Source organism: Musca domestica, unplaced genomic scaffold (genome assembly GCF_030504385.1).
Source record: "Musca domestica strain aabys unplaced genomic scaffold, Musca_domestica.polishedcontigs.V.1.1 1, whole genome shotgun sequence".
Lineage (NCBI taxonomy): Eukaryota > Metazoa > Arthropoda > Insecta > Diptera > Muscidae > Musca > Musca domestica.
Window position 1 is genome coordinate 51,895,371 of NW_026712114.1, and position 21,200 is coordinate 51,916,570.

At 35.9% G+C, this 21,200-nt stretch overlaps 1 protein-coding gene across 12 annotated transcripts in view; it reads left to right on the top strand.

The window, feature by feature from the left end:
* The window catches only part of LOC101901213 (uncharacterized), a 363,731-nt gene that overhangs the window by 182,155 nt on the left and 160,376 nt on the right, over positions 1–21,200 (top strand). For 11 of the 12 annotated variants that reach the window (XM_059124070.1, XM_059124054.1, XM_059124102.1 and 8 more), the window contains one exon: positions 2,595–3,258. In XM_059124070.1, coding sequence (XP_058980053.1) covers positions 2,829–3,258 — 430 coding nt within the window. In that variant the 5' untranslated portion in view covers positions 2,595–2,828. The remainder of the gene's footprint in view (positions 1–2,594; positions 3,259–21,200) is intronic. The other variant, XM_059124087.1, reaches the window with a different exon arrangement.

Below are 21,200 nucleotides of genomic sequence, written 5' to 3' on the forward strand. Positions count from 1 at the left end.
ATTGTACTAAGTTTTCAGACTTTCAAGGTTAAATATATCCGTCAAGTTGTTCTTTTTCCGGTTAGAATAATAGGAAAATATTTACCTTTACACAAAAATGTCTTCAAAATCTTAAAGTTTGAAGTTTACCGAGGAGAATGGGCTCACATCCAAAATTAGTACAATTTTGCACTTTTCGTACACTTTTCCAGAAGCAACTCCTTCTTTTTTCTACAGACAGCTACAGTGACATCTATATGAAATTTCTGAATTTCAGCACTATTTCTTCACCCAAGACCAAATATAGTTCAATTTAGTACTTTTTGAACAGTTATAGTACATATTTCCAATACCACCTCTATATTTCAATCCCAGATACTAACATAGACCTCAATATGAAATTTCGACCTTCCAACTCTATCTCTTTACCCGATACCAAATTTAGTACTACTTAGCACTTTTCGAACAATTATAGTACATATTTCCAAAATCATCTCCATGTTATCCACAGATAACAACAGTGACATCTATATCCAATTTCTGGTTTTCAGCTCCATTTCTTTACCAAATACCCAATTTAGTAATATTTAGTATTTTTAATACAAATAAGGGACGCATTTCCAAATCGTGGCTAACCCAGACAACATCAGCAAGATCAATATCTAAGTTCAGAATTCTATCTCTATCCCTTCACCCTATACCAAATATAGTACCATTCAGATTTTAGATTTCAAGCAATATCTGTTCTCCCAATACCAAATTGTACCAAATATAGTACTATTTAGTACTTTTCTTGCGCTTTTGTAGTACACAAAATTTACAAAATTTAAAAAAAAAAATCAGATTCACCATAAACCAAAATGCGCAAAATTTTAGTATAATATAGTACATTTCACATACTTAGTACACATTTCCAAAACCGCCTTCATAAATCTTACTTTATTTCCAACGTTGATTCTCATATCAAGTTTGAAGTTTTAGGTCTATCCGTTCACATAATACAAAATGGTATAATTTTAGAAGCTTAGTACAATTTTAGAACTTTCCGTAACCTTCGATCTTCCAAAAAGCCTTTGGTTCGATCTCCCAAAATCCTTTGGTACATCTTTTCTCCAAATTTAGAATTCTTGCTCATTACGTATGTCCAAAGCCCCAGCCTTATCACTCGCCTACGCACAATGTCTGAAGCTTGTGCAAAATTTCAAGATTCTAGCTTCAACCGTTTCGTGTGGGCGTTGATTCTAGATCTGTCAGTCAGTCAGTTATTTCACTACTCTGTTATATATGTGTATTAAGATTAATTTTAGGCAATTAAAACCCGTATTGTACATCCTTTCACTTCCTTCTACTCAGACATTTTATGCCCAGTGTACATCATGCCAAATATGGTTGTCTTCACAATTTATGACATAACATTAAAATTAGCATAATCCTAACAAACCAAACATTTGTGGTATAAAGAAGATATTCTGCCGAAGGCTGTCTCCACATCTACTGCCACCGGTGCTGTTCCTACTGTTCCATACAGTATTTCAAAGAGTTATCTTTTCCTGCTAGTCATTTAAGCAGCTGAAGAAGCATCATCATTATAATCATCATCGTCATTATTATTATCATTTGAGGCAGGAAATTATTAATTATGACAACAACGGATTGAAACTAATTAATTTGCATGTTGTGGATGCCTGAAATACGAATACATAGCCAGCCGTCTAACAGTAGCATTCCTTTAATAAATTGCTCTACCAACACCAGCGTTGTGGTGGCAAGGCGTATACGCGCCAAAAACTTATTCAGCAACTAATAAGATTTCATTGTTTATGCAGGCAGGCTGGCTGGCTGGCTGGCTGGCAGGCGAACAGTGAGTCCCTGATGGCAGTTTTTCGCCTTGTCTAGCTAATGATACATTTGCCGATACATTCACCAAACAGGCATTTAACAGCAGAAGCAGAAGACACTGTCATCCAGCTAGCCCACCATTCATGAGTTGTGTCGCTCTTCTTCGCCTGCCTCGTTTGGTTGGCACAAAGTGTGAACACTTTATGTAACGGAAAATTGCGCTTAAAAGATACTTTGCCACAGCTTCATCATGCATAGATTTTCCTCTTTGGCGGCTAACGCAATTTTTATCAACACAACCATCGCCACATAGCCTCTGTATATCCGCCAACTAAGGAAGCACAGTCTTGTACGCACCCTCTCACCATTTTCGAGGAGTTCCTCCAAAGACCTAAATAAAGCCAAAACGAAATTAATGCATATGTGAATGACGTGGTGGTGCTGGTGTTGTAGGGAAAGAAAAATGAAAAGAAAATAGTTTACACTCACGTATCTTTAAACAAAATAATAAAGAAAAACGACGACGACTACAACAACAACAACCAAGGGATACAAGTGTGAAATTGTGGAGGCAAGCATTTGGTAGCATACATATCTTGTAGGCAACACATCATCGTCAGCACAAGCATACATACCTACAAACATCCATCCATAGACCCAGACTAAAATAATATTTGTGCCGCTGGTGCTGATGGTGATGTCCCACCAAGTGTTTATGCTAAGACTGTCATAAAATATGAATTTGCGATTTTTCAATTTATCTTTTCTGTTCGTAGCAGTGTTTAACAAATCCTCCTTAACGAAAATACAGAGTGGAAAGAAAAAATAAACAAACAAAAAGCAACAAGAAAAGTGTTAATTAATTATTCAAATAAGAACGTATAATATTAAAATCCTTACAAGAAACCAGTAAAACAAAACTCCCTCCTATTCCTTCCTAAGAAAAATAAACAAAAAAAATATATTATTAAACATAAAACATTTCTGAAAAAAAAATTAAAAGAAAAAATATGTTCAATCAAACTGAATTGCATATAAAATCTCCTGGATTCTCACACACAAAAACAACAAATTCTTTTACCTGTGTAAATAGTAAAAATAACAAAAACAACAACAACAACAACATGCTAACCTGTGGTCCTAACAGTGTCAAAAGAAAATCAAAAATAACTTCAACCTCTACATCCATACCTATGAAATTGCCACCATTATCATCTGCCAGTATATCGACGACATCAGTTGCAACAATGGCAACAGCATCCACATCATCTTCAGGAAAGTCAGTAACAACAACGGCAGCATCATCATCATCATTCCACCTTAACAAACACAACAACAACTCTCAAAGGAGACCTGCTGCAGCGAGCAACTTTTTCTTCACCTTCAGTCATAGTAATTTATTCATAGTTGCATTGTTGTTTGTTATAACAGCTTGTAGTGGTAAGTACAACAACAACTTTAATATCAAAATAAGAATATTCTTAGTTTAATTTATTCAAAAAGTCAACAAAAAACGTAAGCAATAAATACATTAAATTTTTAATAAATTTTAAAGAAAAAAAAAAATAAATCTATAAAAACTTAGAGTGGTTGAAGTTTTATACTCACTATTAAATATTGAATATTGTGTTTTATGTACTAAATATCTACGCCCCATATTATTATCGAAACTGCATATTTGACACGACGCATCAGATAAAGTGGTGCATTAAGAAATTCAAAATAAGAGATATAGAAATTATGTCTTTGAAAATATTAAAATTTTGTGATGGAGGTACAAGAAAAAGTAGGCTGATTTTGACCGTTTTCGAACCCGATTTAAGTTTGATAAAAGAAATACGATGTACCAAATTTTTACGAAATTGGATGCTTTTCAGATAGTTTAGCGTCATTTTATAATAAATGTTGCCCACAACAATATTTGAATCCTTGAAACCAACAGTGACCTCAATATAAACTATCAAAGATAAAGCTCTATCCATTCACTCAACGGCAAATTTATTACCCCAAATTTAGTAGCATTTAGTTCTTTTCGTTAAAGTGAGTTAAATTACGAATTTTAAAATTAATGTTCATCTCTTAACCTAAAACAACAACAGTAATCTTAATTTCAGGAGTACAGCTCTGTAATTTTCCCATTGCCAAATTTAGTAATATAAAAAAAAAAACAAGTTAAAAAGCTGTAAGTTCGGCCAGGCCGAACTTTTAATATCCTCAGAATTTGGAAATTTTCAAAAAATAAAATCTTTAAAAAACTCTGTTAAAATTTTAAAATACCGAATATAGCCGTTATATTGGGGTCTATACGACGTGGACATACATAGACATTGTTTGTCATAAGCCATTACCATATCCAAATTCGAAACTTCAAATAAACGGTGAATAATGTAGTTAAAATCATAAACATATCGTATATAAGGAGGTGCCGTTAAATTAGAGCTGTGCGAAGACCTAGACCAGCATAGACAATTTTCTGTCACAGGCTGTAGCATCCATTGCGAACTTCAAATACCACGTCTCAAACAATGTCGGTGGGTATTGTAACTAAAATCGTCAAAATACCGAATATAGGGAGGTACTGATATATGGGGCCTATACGAAGACCTGGACCCGAACAGACAGTTTTCTGTCACAGACTGTAGTTCCCATAACGAACTTCAAATACCAATTTTGAAACAATTCCGGTGAATCATGTCGCTAAAATCATCAAAATACCGAATATAGGGAGGTACCGTTATATGGGGGTATACGAAGACGTGGACCTGCACAGACAATTTTCTGTCTTAGGGTGTAGTATCCATTTTGAACTTCAAGTACCAAATTTGAAACAATTCCCGTGAATAATGTCGTTAAAATCATCAAAATACCGAATATCAGGAGGTACCGTTATATGGGGGCTATACGAAGATATGGACTTGCACAGACAATTTTCTATCTTAGACTGTAGTATTCATTGCGAACTTCAAATACCCATTTTGAAACAATTCCGGTGAATAATGTTCTATCTTAGGGTGTAGTATCCAGTTGGAACTTCAAATACCAATTTTGAAACAATTCCGGTGAATAATGTCGCTAAAATCATCAAAATACCGAATATAGGGAGGTACCGTTATATGGTGGCTATATGAAAACGTGGGCCCATTTACGAACTTAACCTGCCTACTGGAAAAAAAAAAACATGTGTGCAAAATTTTAGCAATCTATCTCAAGTCATTCGAAAGATAGTGAGATCTCAACAGACAGACAGACGGACATCGCTAAATTGGGTCTGACATGAGTATTTCGAGGAGTTACAAACGGAATGACAAATTTAATATACCCTCCATGGTATGGTGGAGGGTATAAAAAGTCATACGCAATAATTTTAATTTTTTTATTCTATTGAATGAGCGCAAACATGTCGAAATAATATCAAATTTTAGAATAAATTTAGATTTGTCCGAACTGGTCACCTTTGGCAGGAATTATGGCCTTCAAACGGCCAATGAAACCGTCACACGCTGCCCGAATGTTGCTCTGCAGTATTGTGGCCCATTCTCGGCGGAGCGCTTGTTTGAGTTGATGGACACTTTGGTATTTTTTTAGTTCCAACCTTGCTTTTCAAAATACTCCAGACACAATAGTCCAACGGATTGGTGTCCGGAGATTTTGGTGGCCATTGTGCGCTGGAAATAAACCAAGGAACCTCATTTTGTGGAAGTGGCACGTGCTGAGTCCTGTTGGAATGTCCAAGGTCTGCGGTCAAAATGTTTGGGTGCCAAGGCATTAACACACCCTCCAGGATATTTTCGCTATAATATTCGGCATTTATCCTGATGCCACGGTCGATTTATACGAGCGGAGAGCGGCCATCGGCTGTTATGGCGGCCCACACTATCACCATGGCCAGCGCTTGACTTATGGTGGCCAACCGAAGGTGAACATTTTCAGCTGACTTCTTTGGCAAGTAAACACGATAATTTTGTTTGTTTACAAACTGCTGGACAACGAATGTTTTCTCATCGGAGGAAATCAACTTCGGCAGTTCACCACTTACGGCCAAACGATGCAATTCTTTAGCTGTTTTGAGTCTATTTTCTTTCTGTTGCGTTGTAAGTTCTTGCACTTTTTAGAATTTCGATGGCTTTACCCCGATATTGCGATATTTTCAGGTCATGAGCCATATTTCAGCCACTGCTACGCGGGTTTCGATCAAGTAGCTTCTTTACATTCTTTTCCTTCACGTCGGGCTACGCTACCAGTATCGCGGTAATGAGCGATGGTACGAGACACAAAATATTTATTCACATTTAAATGCTCTAACGATAGCTACTTGTAGTTTTCCAACCAAATGCAAAGTAATCTCACTATCACGCTTGAATTCCATCACGATTAACTTTTTTTCTGGAAAATTCTCGCCAAAATGCTTTTGTACGCTTATAAACAATATAATGAGCTGTTACTGGAATAATTTTAACTGATGTTGTACGAGTGGCTTAGAAATTACAGCAGTTTGAAGTTGGTTGCCGTTTTTTTATCTCAAACTGTATAGTATGCGTATTCAACTCCTTCTCTTAACCACAGACACTAACAGCGACATCCATATAATATTCCAGGATTTGAGCTCTATTCCTTGATAGTAGAAAATATGTAACGTTATATCGTAACATAACATTTTGTTACAATATGGCAGAGCTCAAAAATGTATAGAATTTTCTCTGATTTTTATAAATTATATGTTTTAGGAGAATCCTTTGAAATAATTTTTTTAGACCATGCTCATCATATATGTTGCTTTTCTTTTTTCATTTTGGCAATAATATATTTCTGTAATTTTTCTAATGCATTTGTGTCGTTGCCGTCGGCCATTTATTGCCTGATCGAGACATTCTTCCAATCTTTATAATATTATGTCTTTGAAATCTATCCTGCTCACCATCAGTGAAACTCATTCCAAATTTCAGAATTCTAGCATTTTAGTACTCTTCAGAACAAAATTAGCCTTATTCCACACCCATGCACCAAGACTGACCTTGGTGCAAAATTTCAAGGTTCTAGCTTCAATCGTTTCGTCTGAATACATTGAGATAGAAGGCTAAAATAGCCATGCCGGTTTAAGTTTTCCCATAGTTTCATACAGAAGTACTCTCATGAAATCGGGATTTTATCCTAAAGATTTAAGCAAAATGTTATAAGAGATTTGGTAAATAATGGTATCTTTCAGATACCAGAGATCTTACCTCGTTTTCATATAGGACCACTATAACGGTACAGCCCAATATTCGATATTTTGATATTTTAGCCACATTTTATAATTTTGTATTTGAAACCAGAAATAAATAGCTACCCTAGTAACGGAAAATTGCCTATATAGGTGCACGTCTCCGATATAACGTTACCGCCCTGGAATGAATTTCGAGGTCTTTAACTACATACGGTAATCGATTTTATATTGAAACCCATAGCTTTCTTTACCTGGGGGTGTTGCATTAAAAATCTAACCAAGCCAAACATAACGTCTTCTTCTTTGTTGAATTCTTACCAGTAAAAGAAGGACTAAATTCTGGCAGGTCTATTTTATTATACCCTTAGTTCTATCCACAACAAAAGTACGGAAATTTGTCTAAAGTAAATCATACCTATCATGATATTTATTCAATGCCTATTTCGGCTTTAGAACAATTAAATTGTTTAATCGGATGTAATTGATATATGGGAGCTATATCCTTACCTAAATCGATTTTTACAAAGTTTGACGGAGGTTTTTTTTTTGCTTAGATGACCTCTTGTTCCAAATATTATGACTTTGAGAAAGCTCAGCTATACTTATTTGGTGGACTCTAAACTTGATCGTATGATCTAATAAAATTGAACTAACGTAGCTTGTTTGGCAGAACAGAGCTAATCACTCTTTTCAATTATTTATTGTGGCCAAATTTTGAATTTTGAAATTTCCTACTAACAAAATATTTATTTTGACTTCATTAAACTTGTCTGAGCGCTGTATGGATATGTCTCTCACAGCTGCGAATAACTTCTGATGATTTCAACATTACAATAATGGGAACAGTACGGCAATTTTATGATTTAATTCTTAACGATGCCCCCCATTGCCAGCACCAATCAGAAATGCATTAATTTCCTTCGAGCATCTAAAAGGCTTTATTAACAGTGACGGGAACGATCGACTGATTGACTGGGCACCAACAACTTCAATAGAGCGGTTCCATACTTCACCATCCAAATGAATGAATGACACGCAAGGTAGTGGACATTAATTTTCACAAAATGTACTTTCTATCTGGATTTAATGCACACCGAATGGTGTTGTTGTAGTATGCCTTGGCATCAAACAATCACCATAAAATCTTGAGTACCATAAGCTGGTATTAGACGTTGCTGGGTGTGTGTGTGTGTGTGTGAGTTTTTTTCTTCTTTCGACTCTGGCCAGCTTAACTGCACTTAATGCACTTGCAACAAACGACAAAAAGTCCTACACACTGCACTATATATTTTACACGACGACAACAACAACAACAACAGCGACGACAACGACGACACTGGCAGTGTTTGTCGTTGACGAATTTAAGCAATTAAACAACGATAACAAGTGGTAACTTGGCTCGTAAGAGTGCCGTATACCCGCAGATCCGGAGACAGGCGTTGAAAGTGGCGCCTGTGGATGGATGTTGGAATGTATTTACCCACCATGTAATGAACCACAACAGTACAACACACTGCCAGCAAGCAAGAGCAGTTGGCTGGCGGGCGTCATTTCTATTATCCCATCTCCATCGTCTGTTCTACCTTCATCCAATGGCTAAGCTGGAACATTAGTGCTAATGTAATCGCATTTTAAGAACCCATTATAAAATCAAACGGCAGGCAAAACTGCATTGCAATCAAGTGGGCGAATGGAGAACACCAACACAGCTGCAGACAGAACAGGAATGTATACATTGTTGCCATAATGGATTCGATGTTGACGTAAAGGGGATGCTTAATTTTTTGGTACCAATCCCGCTGCTTATGGTACCATATCCTCATATTCCAATAACAAACGACTAGGTATCTGCGAATTACGAACATTTGGAATAGGTCCATATTTAATGGTTTAAAACATTTAAAAGACTTCTTCAGTATTTTTTGACTGTTTAACCATTCCATTTTCTTGAACAGACTTTTGGTTGGAAATAGTCGGTTTTTACGAAATTGGGAAGACACCCCCGGTTTATACGAAATTGGAAAGACAAATTGGAAAATTTTCAAATGTTTTCGATCAAATCCGTAGTTAGCAAAAATAGTTGGCTCCTGTTTTCCCAAAACCATAGTGGCAACCCTTAAAGATGACGCTGACAGCGGCAATAATAAAAGTGTACCTCCATTACACGGCCACACAATGACATCCGAGGGAAATAATGTAAATTACTCTCAACAACAGCAGCAGCGACATTTCAGCTTCTATTGCCTTGTCTGGCCTTATTTCTTGGTAAATCGCTTAAGAGCGTTCAGACAAATAGATAGATCGAACGAACAGTCGTTGGTCGATAAATCACAACGACTGACTGACTACATAACAGCTGAGAATACACGACACCACATGGCGCATGTTAGCCGCCTAAGAGTATGCACCATACATTGTGATGATGATGATGGCCATGTTTTTATACCCTACACCACAAGGTGGTCAGGGTCTTTGTGCATTTGTTTGTAACAGGCAAAAGGAAACGAGATAGACCCATAGTTCCTTTTGATGATTTGCATAGAATCACATTCTGAGTCGATTTATGCATGTCCGTCCGTCTGTCCGTCCGTCCGTCTGTCCTTGTATTCTTGTGAACAAAATGCAGGTCGCATTTATTATCCGATTGAGATGAAATTTTGCACAGATCATTTGTTTGGCTCAAGGACGGACCCTGTTGAAATTGGAGATAATCGGTCAAAATTTAGATATAGCTCCCATATATATCTTCGTTCGATTTGCTTTTTATTGTGCACCAAACGTGTAATATCAGCCTGAATAGTATGAAATTTTGCACATACAACCAAATTAAGCCTGAAAATAAGTATGCCAAATTTTATCGAAATCGGTTCAGATATAGTTATAGCTCCCATATATATTGTAAATCCGATTTGTTATTTTTGTCCTCCGCAGCCGTAATATGCACTCTGTAAAAACAATATTTGGGGAAATATATCAAATGCATCTTAGAAATACCTTTGCTAAATTTTATCGAGATCGGTTCAGATTTGGATATAGCTCCCATATATAACTTCGTCCGATTTACCATTTATTGTGCACCAAACGTCTAATATTTGTCCAAATGGGATGGAATTTGGCACATACGACCGAATTTAGTCTAAAAGATAGTATGCCAAATTTTATGAAGATCGGTTCAGATATAGTTATAGCTCCCATATATATTGTTCATCCGATTTATTGTATTTGTTACCCACAGCCGTAATATGCACTCCAACGAGTGCATACCCACGATATTCTGTGAAATATATCAAATACAGCTCAGAAATATCTTTGCCAAATTTTATCGAGATCGGTTCAGATTTGGATATAGCTCCCATATATATCTTTATCCGCTTTCAAATTAATTGTGCACCAAATGGGCAATACAAGTCCGAATTTAAAAGATACAAATGCTTCGGCATATTTAGTCCTTTGAACTTTAAATTATAATTATTTTTTTTAATTATAATTATAATTATAATATATACATAATTATAGTTATAATTATAATCATAGCGTTTATGATTGAATTCTCCCATAAAAACTTTTAATTGTTATGCGCAGCTCTATTAAATTAGCAAAGTGGTGTAGGGTATCATAAAATCGGCCCCGCCCGACTTTAGGATTTTCTTTACTGGTTTAATTAAAAAGAAATGCTTGCAAATTTTCTGCACTTGTTTCCTGTTATAACTAATTCAAGTTACATGGGCTGTGAATTTTTTTCTTCAAACAAACAATAACCTAAAATTGATGCTGACAAACTTTTTACATGTGCTTCTCCGACATGTCCTCTTTACATTGTCGTTACAAGAATTATCGAATCAAACAAACACTTGTTCGAATATTAAAACTTCAAATATAACCCCACTTGAGAGCTAATTCCTAGCTGTCATCAGACAATCAAATTGGTAAAGACAGCATTTATTTTGTATCGCCAATAGAAGAGCAGTGTGCTTTTAACTGATGTTGTGTGTGCATGCATGTGTGTGTGTGTGTTTGTGTGTTGTTTACTCATTCATTCACTATTGCTGTTGTTAAGTTGAGCACTTGAGTGATTGCCACGTTTTAGCCTGTAGAGACCACGTTTGCATATAAATGTGGAATTATACAAAATGTTAAAGTGTTGACATCGCGTACATAGACACACACACACACATTCATGAACTCACTCTATAATGTCTCGTGTCCTTGATGTGGTCTATCGTTCGTTCGTTCGTTCGTTGTTTCTTACTTGATCACTCACTGTGACATATTTCATAGTCATTGATTTTCTTTCAATTATGCTAAAGGGACAAATAAGTAGACAACAGTTTTCAACAGCAACGACAACAACAACATCAATGTGGTTGATTGACATGCTCCCCGTTCTCATATCAGGGGTTGAAATGAGGTCAATGGTGGGCCTTGGAGAAAACCTTGGAGGGGAATATATTTTGACAAGATTTTTCCTACAACAAAGATAATTTAATTATGTCAAAAAATTTACGCTGAGAACTGGATGATTGGTTCCCTTCATATAAATGGTCCTTGATTAGAGCTCATGGTATTTTTTAAGAAGATGAGAGAAAGTAAATGTAAAAATAGGGTTTCTTACTAGAAGCCTTTAATTTTGTGAAACCATTAAGAGGCCTCCTATCCATAGACTATATTTAAAATTGTTCTTCTGTCTATAGAAGACCTATTCTTAGACAGCCGAAGTTGAGAAATTCTTCTACCCGTAGAAGTCATTGATAAACCCTACTCTAGTCCTTGAGGTCTTCTTCGGTTTATAGTAGACCTTGAGAAGGTTTAATTTCTATAGAAGACCTTCATAAGGTCTTCTTCTCTATAAAACAGATTCAGATGGTCCTCTTGCTATAGAAGACACCTTGTCAATGCCTTCTGTCTTGAGAAGACGTTAAGATCGTCTTCGGTAGAAAAAAAGTAAAAATATTCTGTCAATACAGGGTGAGATAAAAAAAAACTGCAACAAAGTCAAACGCCATAGTTTTCAATTTTCTTTAATTTTATTGAATGAAAGCAAAACAAATGTCGGAAATAGAATCAAATTTTAGAATAAGTTCAGATTTGTTCGAATTGATCACCTTTTGGCACGAATTATGGCCTTCAAACGGCCAATGAAACCGTCACACGCTACCCGAATGTTGCTCTGCGTTATTTTGGCCCATTCCCGGCGAAGCGCTTGCTTGAGGTGATCGACTGCTTTCCAAAATACTCCAGACACAATATTCCAACGGATTGGTATTCGAAGATATTTTTGTGATCAGTGTGCGCTGAAAATGAAGAGAGGAACCTCATTTGGCGTGCTGAGTTCAACGGTGCTGAGTCCTGTTGGAATGTCCAAGGTCTGCGGCCAAAATGTTTGCGTGCCCTAGGCTTTAATACACCCTCCAGAATATTTTTGCGATAATATTCGGCATTTATTCTGATGCCACGGTCGATTAATACGAGCGGAGAGTGACCATCGGCTGTTATGGCTCCATTCTCATCGCAGATAGAATCTTTTCAGTCTATTTTCTTTCTGTTGCGGTGAAAGTTCTTGAACTTTTTGGAATTTCAATGGCTTTACCCCGAGCTCATTTTTCAATATTTGACGAATGGGATATTGCGATTTGTTCAGTTCACGAGCCACATTTCGCCCATTGCGACGCGGGTTTCGATCAAGCCGCTTCTTTACTTTTGCTGAAGTTGCTGTTTTCTTCTTCCCTTCCTTCTACTTCCTTGACGTCTGGCTACGTTATCAGTGTCACCGTAACGAAGGATGCTACGAGACACAAAAGATTTTTTCACTTTTAAGTGATGGAGTGCTCTAACGATTGCCACTTGTTCTGGTTCTCCAGCCAACTATAAAGAAATCACACTATCACGCTTGAATTCCATAACTTTTTTTGTGAAAAATTCTCACCAAAAGGCTTTTGTACGCTTGTAAACGATATAATTAGCTGTCACTGAAATAATTTTAACGGTTGTCGGACGAATGGCTTAGAAATGACAAAAGTCTGAATTTTGTTGCAGTTTTTTCATCTTACCCTGTAAAAGACTTTGACAAGACCTTTTGCCTATGGAAGACCAGCAGAAGGACTTCTTCTCTTTAAAATACATTCAGATGGTCCTCTGACAATAGAAGACAAAGAGAGGGTCTTCTGTCTATACAATGCATTGTGAATGTGTTCTGTCTAGAGAACACATTGAATTTTTCTTGGGTAGAAGACAGAGAAAAAATCTTCAGTATATAGAAGACCTTGAGAAGGTCCTCTGACAATAGAAACCTTGAGAAAGACTTCTGTCTATGGAAGATCTTAAGAAAGTCTATGAAAGACCTTGAGAAGTTCTTCTGTCTTTGGAATGCTTTGAGAATGCATTCTTCTCTATTAAATACATTTAAATGGTAATAAGATACAGGGAGAGAGTCTTCTGTCTATAAAAGACCTTGTAAATTTCTTCTGTCATAGTAAGACCTTAAAATTGTCTCCGGCAGAAGACAGCGAAAAATCTTCTTTCTGTAGAAGACTATAAGAAGGTCTTCTGTCTGTGGGTGACCTTGAGAAGACCACTGGCTATGAAAGGCCGTCTATAGAAGATCTTGGGAAGATATTTTGTCTATAGAAGCATGCATAGAAGACCTTGGGAAGGTCTTCTGTCTAAAGAAGACCTTGTGAAGGTCTTTTGGCTAAAGAAGGCTTTAAAGAGGTCTTCTGTCTATAAAAGTCCTTGAGGAGGCCTTCTGTCCATAGATGATCTTGAGATGGTCTTGTGTGTTTGCTATACACAACTGGAAAGGAAGACCTTGTCAAGTCCTAAGAACTGGAAGAAATTGAAAGTCTTCTTATAAAGTCTTCCTTTACATAAAATCTGTTCGAGGCCTTTCCCTGACTTTATAGGTTTCCTTGTACTCCATTCACATTCACACCAAATGTCATACTCTAAGCCTTCACTTCATTTAGACTCTTTGATTTAAAGTAAATGCTTGAGTTTAGTAAACTGTCAAAGTGTCGCCGAAGATGATGGTGAATTGTACAAGTTTGATGGCTGGTATTACTTCTACTTGATTGAGCACAACAACTTGGAAAAGGACAATTCACGCTCTGCCTTCACTTATGTATGTTTGTGTGTGTGTGTAGGTGGGGAGTGAATGACGTACATGGGTTCGTGTCTGCGTTTACAAATAACTCAACCAATAGTAATATTTTCTCATTTGATTTTCTCAAGTGGTTCTTAAGTAATGTCACAGCTGAGAATTGTACTGCTAAAATAGCACTAGAACTCTACTCGAATGCAGCAGCAGCAGCATACATACATGCATACAATTGAAGTTGTTGTTTTTGTGGGTGCGTGTGTGTTCTTTTGGAAGAGAAGAGCGTGATGTGCCGTTCTAGTTGGGTAAATGTCAAGTGTTAAGTAGTGATAAGATGTTGTGTTGTCTACATCCATCGAACGGCTGTTGCTGCCGGATCTTTGTCGTGTGGGCATTTGCCTATCTGGCTGCTTCGCTATTGTGTGAACAAATACTTCATTTTGTTAGAGAAGGAAAACGTTATCGTGTATGCATTTTCTCTTTTATGCATTTCAATCAAATGATTTTATTTTCTTCAAATTTTATTTTTAAATAATTACCCATTTGAAATGACAGAGAAAATGATTTCATTACCATCCGTTCGATTAAAATGGTGATGACTTAAAAGAGTTTCACCCTTTTCTCATTTTCCATCATAATAGTTTTTTCCTCTTCCTTTTTGCTTCATTTCTAATAAAGATTTAGGAAAAGTGAAAATTTATTGTTATGGTGTGCGGTGATGTTAAAGAGTTCTCTCTTGTCTCTATTGCCACTCTCCATGCATTGGGTATAAAAATGCTGTAGCAAAATAAGTGGTATCCCCCAAAATGGTGCTATTACTTTCACATTAAATGAAAATTGAAAGAGAAATATAGGATTTTAATGACCTCTTTCATTTATTGTCGCCTTTGCTTTTTTTTGGAACAAGAAAATGCCTCTTTGATAGCGTGGAAATTTGTTCGTTTGCTGAGTAAACGAACTGAAACCGAAATTTATGTTGTCCAATAAATTGTCTTACTAATTTCTTGCCATTGTGTTAAGTGAAGTGGTTTCAAGTATTGTTTGCAGTTGTGTATTTCTTGTAATTCGAACCTAGAAACATATCAATTACTTTGTTTATTTTTCAAACACATTTTTATAATTGATTTGAAAACAAAATGTTTTTATTAATTAGACAGTGGGAAAAGGCAATTTTTTAAATAAATATTTGAAATGTCGTAAAGTGTGAGTAGCTTGAGTTAAATTAGATAAAATATTGGAGAACCCAATATTTTTGTATTTTCTTGTATATACATATATTTCTGGGAATCCTTATTATAATATATAATAATCTGTTATTATATCCTCTATAATTTTCTTTGTCTTTCCGTTGCCATAATATTGATAGGATACCATATAAACTACATATATTCGTGATCATCATTAAATTAGAAGTCGATTTAACGATATCAGCCTGCTTCTTAAAATCAAGATATATGTTACAATTTTCTATATGAATGTTTATTTTTATCATAATCCCCAGATTTTTGATGTTGAAAATAGGTCACATCAGTTAATACTTCGATATACAGAGTGGGATGAAAAAACTGCAACAAACTTTAGACTGCTGTCATTTCTAAGCACTCCTCCGACAGCTGTTAAAATTATTCCAGTGACAGCTCATTATATTGTTTACAAGCGTACCAAAGGCATTTTGGTGAGAATTTGCCCGAAAAAAAACGTTATTCGTGATGGCATTCAATCGTGATACTGTGATTTCTTTATATTTGGCTGGAAAACCTCGAGTGGCTATCGTTAGAGTATTTCAGCATTTAAATGTGAATAAATCTTTTGTGTCTCGTAACATCGCTCGTTGCCGTGATACTGGTAGCGTAGCCCGACGCCAAGGAAGTGGAAGGAAGAAAACATCAACATAAATCGAAAAGTAAAGAAGAGACTTTATCGAGACCCGCGTCGCAGTGGCCGAAAAATGCTATATTCCATTCGGCAAATATTGAAAAATGAGCCCTGAGTAAAGCCATTGAAATTCCAAAATTTGCAAGAACTTTCACCACGACAGACAGAAAATAGACTCAAAGGAGCTAAAGAGTTGCTTCGTTTGGCCGAAAGTGGTGAACTGCCGAATTTGAGAAAATATGAGAAAATATTCGTTATCCACCAGTTTGTAAACAAACAAAATGATCGTGTTTACTTAAAAACAGGTCAGCTGGAAATGGCCACCAGAACTTAATCATCGGCCATGGTGATGGTGTGCTCCGCCATAACAGTAGATGGTCGCTCTCCGCTCATATTAATCGACTGCGGCATCAGAATAAATACCGAATATTATCGCGAAAATTTTCTGGAGGGTGTGTTAAAGCCTTGGTCACGCAAACATTTTGGCCGCAGACTTTGGACATTCCAACAGAACTCAGCACCATCGCACTCAACACGCGCCACCCAAGAATGGCTACAAAATGAGGTTCCTCGCTTCATTTCCAGCGCACAATGGCCACCAAAATCTCCAGATACCAATCTGTTGGACTATTGTGTCTAGAGTAAGCAAGGTTGGTACTAAAAAATACGAAAGTGTCGATCACCTCAAGCAAGCGCTTCCCCAAAATACCGCAGCGCAACATTCGGGCAGCGTGTGACGGTTTCGTTGGCTGCTGATTATGGTTTTCAAATAATTCGTGCCAATTGACCAATTTGAACAAATCTAAGCATATTTTAAAATTTGATGCTATTTCCGAGATTTTTTTCCTTCATTTATAAAATTAAAAAAAATGTAAAAAGTATAGCGTTTGACTTTGTTGCAGTTTTTTTCTCTCACCCTGTAGTTTCATTCCGATTTTTAGTTTAGGTTTTAGTCGATTGGACCACATGCAAATAATTAAAAATTTGGAGGCGTGGACATGTGCAGAAATGCATTTCTAAAGCATTTGATGGGCCAAAATGCAAAAAAATACTTTCTTATGCTTAATGGGAGAACCTTGAATTTTGGAGATTTTAGGTTGGGTTCCCTTTTTGTAATAGGTATGTGATAAATAGGTGGTTTCAAAAATGTATTCTATAAGTGTTCGAAAAGTACTAAATAGTACTAAGTTTGGTATTATTTGAAGGAATAGAAGAGGCTTAATTAGACATGTGGCAATTGATTCGCTCCTCTTTTTAACGTAATCTAAACTATATTTTAGGAATACTTTGCTCTGTGCTTTACATCTGAGAAAAGATATTATACCAAGTAGGTACGTACTTCCTGCACACCTTAAATTTTTTTCTGCGGAATGCTATAAATTTAAGAAAAAATTTCGTTTGCACCATATTTATACACAACTTTTAAAACATTAATTTACAATAGTTTTTTCTATGTTCAAAACAAAATGTTCAAATAAACAACAAAATAATTGCAACTTTTTATAACAACTCGTTGGGCAACGGGCTATGGTATCCAGAAAAACATATTTGAAAATATTTCATATGAAGCCATCACCATTAGGAAAACATTTCATTCTAACACACCACAAAAGAAAAACAACAATTTTCAACAAAAAAAACAAACAATTTCGCATTTGGCTGTAAACTTTAATGGCAGGGAGTATCAGTTGAAAAACGTATTTGAAGTGTTTCACACATACATTTTTACATCGGACAAAAAAGCAAGTCATTATACCCAGCCATCAGCCAGAAAGCAAACTGCTGACATATAAATAAGTCACTTTGTAAATACACCGCAATTAGAGCACATATTCAACTTTTGCTACTTTCCGAAAAATTAACAAAAATTGAAAATACTGACAGACGCTATTTACATGACGACACACAGACACAAATTCGTAGAAAATATGTACCTAGGAAAACAATAACACCATAATTTGTATAAATCATAATATGTTGGCTGCCATTTTTGGTAAGTGTAAAAGGGAGGGGAAAAAAAGTGAGTTTTTCTCCAACAAGTGTTGACATAAAATAAACAAAAACAACACCAATTAGTTATGTAAAATATTCGTAACTTCCTGTTTTTGTTTCTCTTTGTGGGAAAGGGTGTTGCAATATGGAATTGTATAATTGTTAAAAATAAATGGAAATATGTGAATATTTTTCAATGAGATGTGGATCATGGAGAGCAGATTTACAATGCATTTTTTATACGAAAAAAATCTAATCTAAACGAAGATTGTGAATTCGAGAATCGGCGTAGGTTGTTGGAGATGTTAGACTTGAAACAAACATAAATGTTCATAACCGTGGTGCAGTATATACAGGATGAGATAGAAAAACAGCAACAAAGTCAAAAGCCATAATTTTTACATTTTTTTTAAAAAATGATATAGAATGAAAGCAAAAAATGTCAGAAGGAGCATCAAATTTGAGAGTAAGTTCAGATTTGTACGAATTGGTCACCCTTGGCACGAATTATGACCTTCAAACGGCTAATGAAACCGTCACACGCTGCCCGAATGTTGCTCTGCGTTATTTTGGCCCATTCCCAGTGAAGCGCTTGCTTGAGGTGATCGACACTTTGGTGTTTTTTAGTGCCAACGTTGCTTTCCAAAATACTCCAGACACAATAGTCCAACGGATTGGTATCCGGACATTTGCTGGAATTGGAGCGAGGAACCTCATTTTGTAACCATTCTTGGGTGACGCGTGCTGAGTGCAATGGTGCTGATTTCTGGTGGAATGTCCAAGGTCTGCGGCCAAAATGTTTATGTGCCCAAGACTTTAATACACCCTTTGGAATATTTTCGCGATAATATTCGGCATTTATTCTGATGCCACGGTCGATTAATACGAGCGGAGAGCGACCATTGGCTGCTATGGCGGCCCATACCTTCACCATGGCTAGGGCTTGAGTTCTGGTAGGCAACCGAAGGTGCACTTTTTCAGCTGACATCTTTGGCAAGTAAACACGATCAGTTTGTTTGTTTATAAACTGCTGGACAATGAATGTTTTCTCATCGGAGAAAACCAAATTCAGCAATTCACCACTTTCGGCCAAGCGAAGCAACTCTTTAGCTCTTTTGAATCTATTTTATTTCTGTTGCGGTGTAAGTTAGAGAATGGAATGAGACACAAAAGAAATGGTACGAGACACAAAAAATTTATTGACATTTAAATGCTGGAGTGCTTTAACGATAGCCAATTGTGGTTTTCCAGCCAAACATAAAGATATCACACTATCGCTCTTGAACTTCATCACGAATAACTTTTTTTCTGGAAAATTCTCACCAAAATGCTTTTGTACGCTTTTAACAAATATAATTAGCTGTCACTAGAATAATTTTAACAGCTGTCGGACGAGTGGCTTGGAAATGACAGCAGTCTAAAATTGGTTGCAGTTTTTTTTTCATCTCACGCTGTAGTATGTTTGACTACAAATTACGATGTGTCTGGATGGGACTATATTCGGCTATGTACAATTTTTCTGAAAAATAGCTCACTTCTGTAGAGGAGGTACTAAAAGAGTGGACCACTTTCAAAATTGCTTTAATTCAGAGAAAAATATTTGGATGAGAAAATTTGAAGAAAATCAGACATTGAGAGATTTAATATTTTTATTATAAAATATGTTCGCATATTGTGAAGGAGGATTAATTATTTTTCATTTTATGGGAAGGATTTGTAATGATCGAGGAATATTGGCGATTTTCTTAAAAAAATCAGATTTTCTTATTTTTTTTTTTAATTATTATAGTGAAGTGATATATGCCATTTTCTAATAAAGGCAAAAATGTTCCGATGTGCAAAGACTGATCTAAATTTTTTTACGAGACTTATTGTACGAGGGCAGTTCGGAACTTTTTAGCCTATCAATGAAAGAGATAGGCTAATAAGCTTCAGAACTGCCCTCGTACAATAACTCTCGTAAAAAAATTTTAGATAAATAGTTAGGTTTTCAAAAATATTTTTATTTTTCAATATAATCTCCTGAAACCTCACTACACTTAGTCCAACGCTTCAAAATAGTGGTTTACAACGGTAATTGTATTTTCATTTGAAGTGAAACGCTTGCCAGCAAGGATTTTTTTTAGATTTGGGAACAATTGAAATCACTGGGAGCTAAATCAGGAGAATAAGGTGGGTGGTCAAGCAACTCGTACTTTAATTGTTATATACAAATTTCAAAATCGGATGCCACCTTTAATAGTTTTTTGGTAAATTATTTTTAATCTTTGAAAATTTCGATCTATTGAGAAATGACCCGATACTGCCCTTCTCCTAGCTCGTTTCGATAAAAAATTGCGTTGGTCATTGTGCAGACTTTCTATTCGATTAGAGAGACAGATGCATGGACAGCCAAGTATGGTTTGAGGGACTCGAAATGTCTTAAAAAGGATTTCATTCATAGAGACGTAGGGTATTCACACGTTATTTTGTTCAAGTACATTTATGCTGTATGAAATCATATTTACCCTCTGTAAAAAACTAGCTAAGGGTATAACAATTAAAATTTGGTGGTACAACAATTCAAAACACCTCTGAAAATATTTATTATATGGTCATTTTTTATACCCTCAGCCATATGTCTAGAGAGGGTATATATAATTTGATACGGCCAAAAGTGTCTCATGAAAATTACTGCACAGAAAGAGAAATGATAATCCGATTTTGCTCTTACTTTGCAAATCTTTATATTTGCATAAGTGCTAGATCAGGTGTGAAAATTAACTATATCGGTTCACTCCATCAAGTACCTCCTCCACAACATTTTGAATACCCATGAAGTTCACAAAACGCAAAATTAACATCCGATTCCATTCAGACTTGGCACATCCCCATAAAGTATACATCTTCATAATTAGCATAAAATACTAAGTCGATTTATCGATGTCCGCCTATCTGTCTGTTGAAATCAAAATTTAGCAGAACAATTTGTATTTTGTCTAGGATGGTTGGCATTGAAAATTAGATGTATCGGTCCACGTTTTGGTATTCCGATATTCGGTATTTTTATGATTTTTGCCACGTTTTTTCACGGATTTGGTATTTGTAGGTCACAGTGGGTCTTAGTTCGTGTGGCGAAATATTGTATGTATGGGTCCACGCTTTGTTATAGCCCCCATATTACGATACCTCCCGATTTTTGTTATTTTGATGATCTTTTGTCACATTTTTTCACGGATT